The sequence below is a fragment of the Chiloscyllium plagiosum genome, chromosome 23 (genome assembly GCF_004010195.1).
Source record: "Chiloscyllium plagiosum isolate BGI_BamShark_2017 chromosome 23, ASM401019v2, whole genome shotgun sequence".
Taxonomy (NCBI): domain Eukaryota; kingdom Metazoa; phylum Chordata; class Chondrichthyes; order Orectolobiformes; family Hemiscylliidae; genus Chiloscyllium; species Chiloscyllium plagiosum.
Window position 1 is genome coordinate 11,115,457 of NC_057732.1, and position 2,349 is coordinate 11,117,805.

The 2,349-nt window shown below is 38.9% G+C and overlaps 1 protein-coding gene across 6 annotated transcripts in view; it reads right to left on the reverse strand.

Annotated features, from left to right (window-relative positions):
- arhgef39 (Rho guanine nucleotide exchange factor (GEF) 39) overlaps positions 1–2,349 on the reverse strand; it is a 187,086-nt gene that overhangs the window by 133,466 nt on the left and 51,271 nt on the right. The window contains exon 1 of one of the 6 annotated variants that reach the window (XM_043713498.1): positions 1,023–1,050. The exons of the other annotated variants lie outside the window; for them this stretch is intronic. Within the exon in view, the coding sequence (XP_043569433.1) occupies positions 1,023–1,030 (8 nt within the window). The 5' untranslated portion in view covers positions 1,031–1,050. Of the gene's footprint in view, positions 1–1,022; positions 1,051–2,349 lie in introns of those variants that run through there. 6 annotated transcript variants of the gene reach the window in all.

Below are 2,349 nucleotides of genomic sequence, written 5' to 3' on the forward strand. Positions count from 1 at the left end.
CTGTTTCCACACTGTAAGTAATCTAATCTAATCAGAAAGCCATTGAGATGGTGAGCAAAGCAGAAATCGCAAAACAACACAGATCAATCCTAAGAGAATAATTTTAGAACAGGAAATTGGTAGAATCAATTCAATTTTTAAGATACAAAACTACAAATTACACACATGGAAGGTCAATAAATTGTGCAGTACAGGCACCCAACACCAAAAACCTTTGTCAGCATTGTGAAGCAGAGAAACCTCACAGGCACAGACAGTGTCCAGCTATTTAAAAAAAATCACCATTATCTGTCACACAATAGGTCACTTACAGAAAATCAGCAAATGGGGGAGCACAGTTTCAGAAATGCAACAAAATCTAATAGTTACTCAACAAAGAGGTTAATGTTGTGGAATACAGTTGAGAAAATACTGTCTACAGCTGACAACAGCACAATTATATGATCCAGGAGGCATATTATTTAAGATTAAAGTGTTCTTCAAAAAATCTTCAAACATTAAGTCGCAGAAAACTTATAGATGCTTCAGAATCAAAAGTTATCACTCTTGAATAGAAATGTGTATCTTTCCCTTAATTTTTTTCAAAGGGTCAAAGAGGTCAAACAGCAAAAACCAAAGAGCATCTTTGAACAAGAGTAACCTAAATTATTTATTCAGATGGGAAGGATCAATACTGAAAACAGCTTCACTTGTGAGAAAGAATATTTTCTCAACTGTATCCACATTGATTCCACATCTTTTAATGAAACAAGTTGAAAAGCAACTTGCAGACATGACCAAAAGAGGCATTATTTCCCGAATTACTAAAACACTGCGTTGTGTTTAGGAATGGATACTGTACCCAAACCTAATGGTCCATTAGAATATGTGCTGACCTCACAAGGCAGTAGTTGGAGAAATTCACGCTATGTCTGAAGTTGATGAGATTTAGCTAAATTAACCCAAATTACAGTCTTCACAAAATCAGATAAAAACTGTGCATTCAGGCAAATGCACTTGAACAAGCAATCAAGATTTCTCACCATTCCATTTGGGAAATATTGCTTGAACCGATTACCATTTGAAATCACTTCAACCTGACAGACTTTTCAGCAGAGGTCTTTGAGGAGTCGTATGCTACATGGATGACACATTGAAACACTGAGAAACAGTCCAGGAAGATTGTCAGTGAGTGCATACAATCCTCAAGCATTTACATGCAGAAGGGCTCACGTTTAATAACAAGGGTGAATTCTGTAAAGCATCTATTCACCTCTTGGGATACGCTGTCAATAGTGATGACATAATGGTGAATCTGCAGCAGATTTAACAGATTTATATGTAGGATAAATGATTAAGATATTTGCAGGTGACTTGTAATTTGGTAGGGTGGTAAATAGTGAGGGGAATAGTCATAATCTGCAGAAAGAATTCAATGGACTAGTCAGCTGGGCAGAGCAGTGACAAATGGAATTTAACCTGGAAAAGTATGAGTGGGAAGGGCAAACAAGACAAGGCATTATAATATGAATGGCAGAACCCTGGAAAAGATAGAAGATCTGATTAACTTTGCTGTACTTATTCACAGATCCTTGTAGGTAGCAAGGCAGGTAAATAAGGGGGTAAAGGAGGCTTATGGGATACTTGCCTTTATTAGCTAAAACATAGTCGAGCAAGAAGATGTGCTAAAATAGTATAAATTTCTGATTCATTGTTGATATCTCAGATTCCAATGACAATACCCTTGAATTAAATTGTCTGTGCTTTCCAAGTACATTCTTCCATACAAAGTTCTTCCTTAGTATCAATGGAGTGAGTATCCTCTCTCTTTACAAACTTCAGGCTGGTCAGTCCTATAGATTAAGGACTTATACTTATGCAATGTTCTGAAGATGTTTAATGTTTTTGAATGTTTGTCTATGCAGGTTTTTCAGGGATTTTGGCCCCTATGGTACAGTGTCATGAGACAGGAGCTAGATGTCACATCTGTCAGCACCTTTGTAGATGAGAGAATGTTACTGTGGGAGAAAAATCTGCTGCCCTGCCCGCGCACAGCATGACTACATACAAAACACAGAAGCGAAACGCAGAGATCAAGCCTGCCAACAGACACAGGATACACTTACAATGCCCCAGTCTTGGCCAAACAGGCTAACATAGAAACCAGACATGGCCAAGCTACTCCCAGACCAGAGAATAGGATTGGAGTGGTGCTGGAAAAACACGGCAGTTCAGGCAGCATCCGAGGAGCAGGAAAATCGACGTTTCGGGCAAAAGCCCTTCATCAGGAATACCGGCAAAGTGCCTGTAGGGTGGAGAGATAAATGAGAGGAGGGTGGGGGTGGGGGGAAAGTAGCATAGAGTACAATA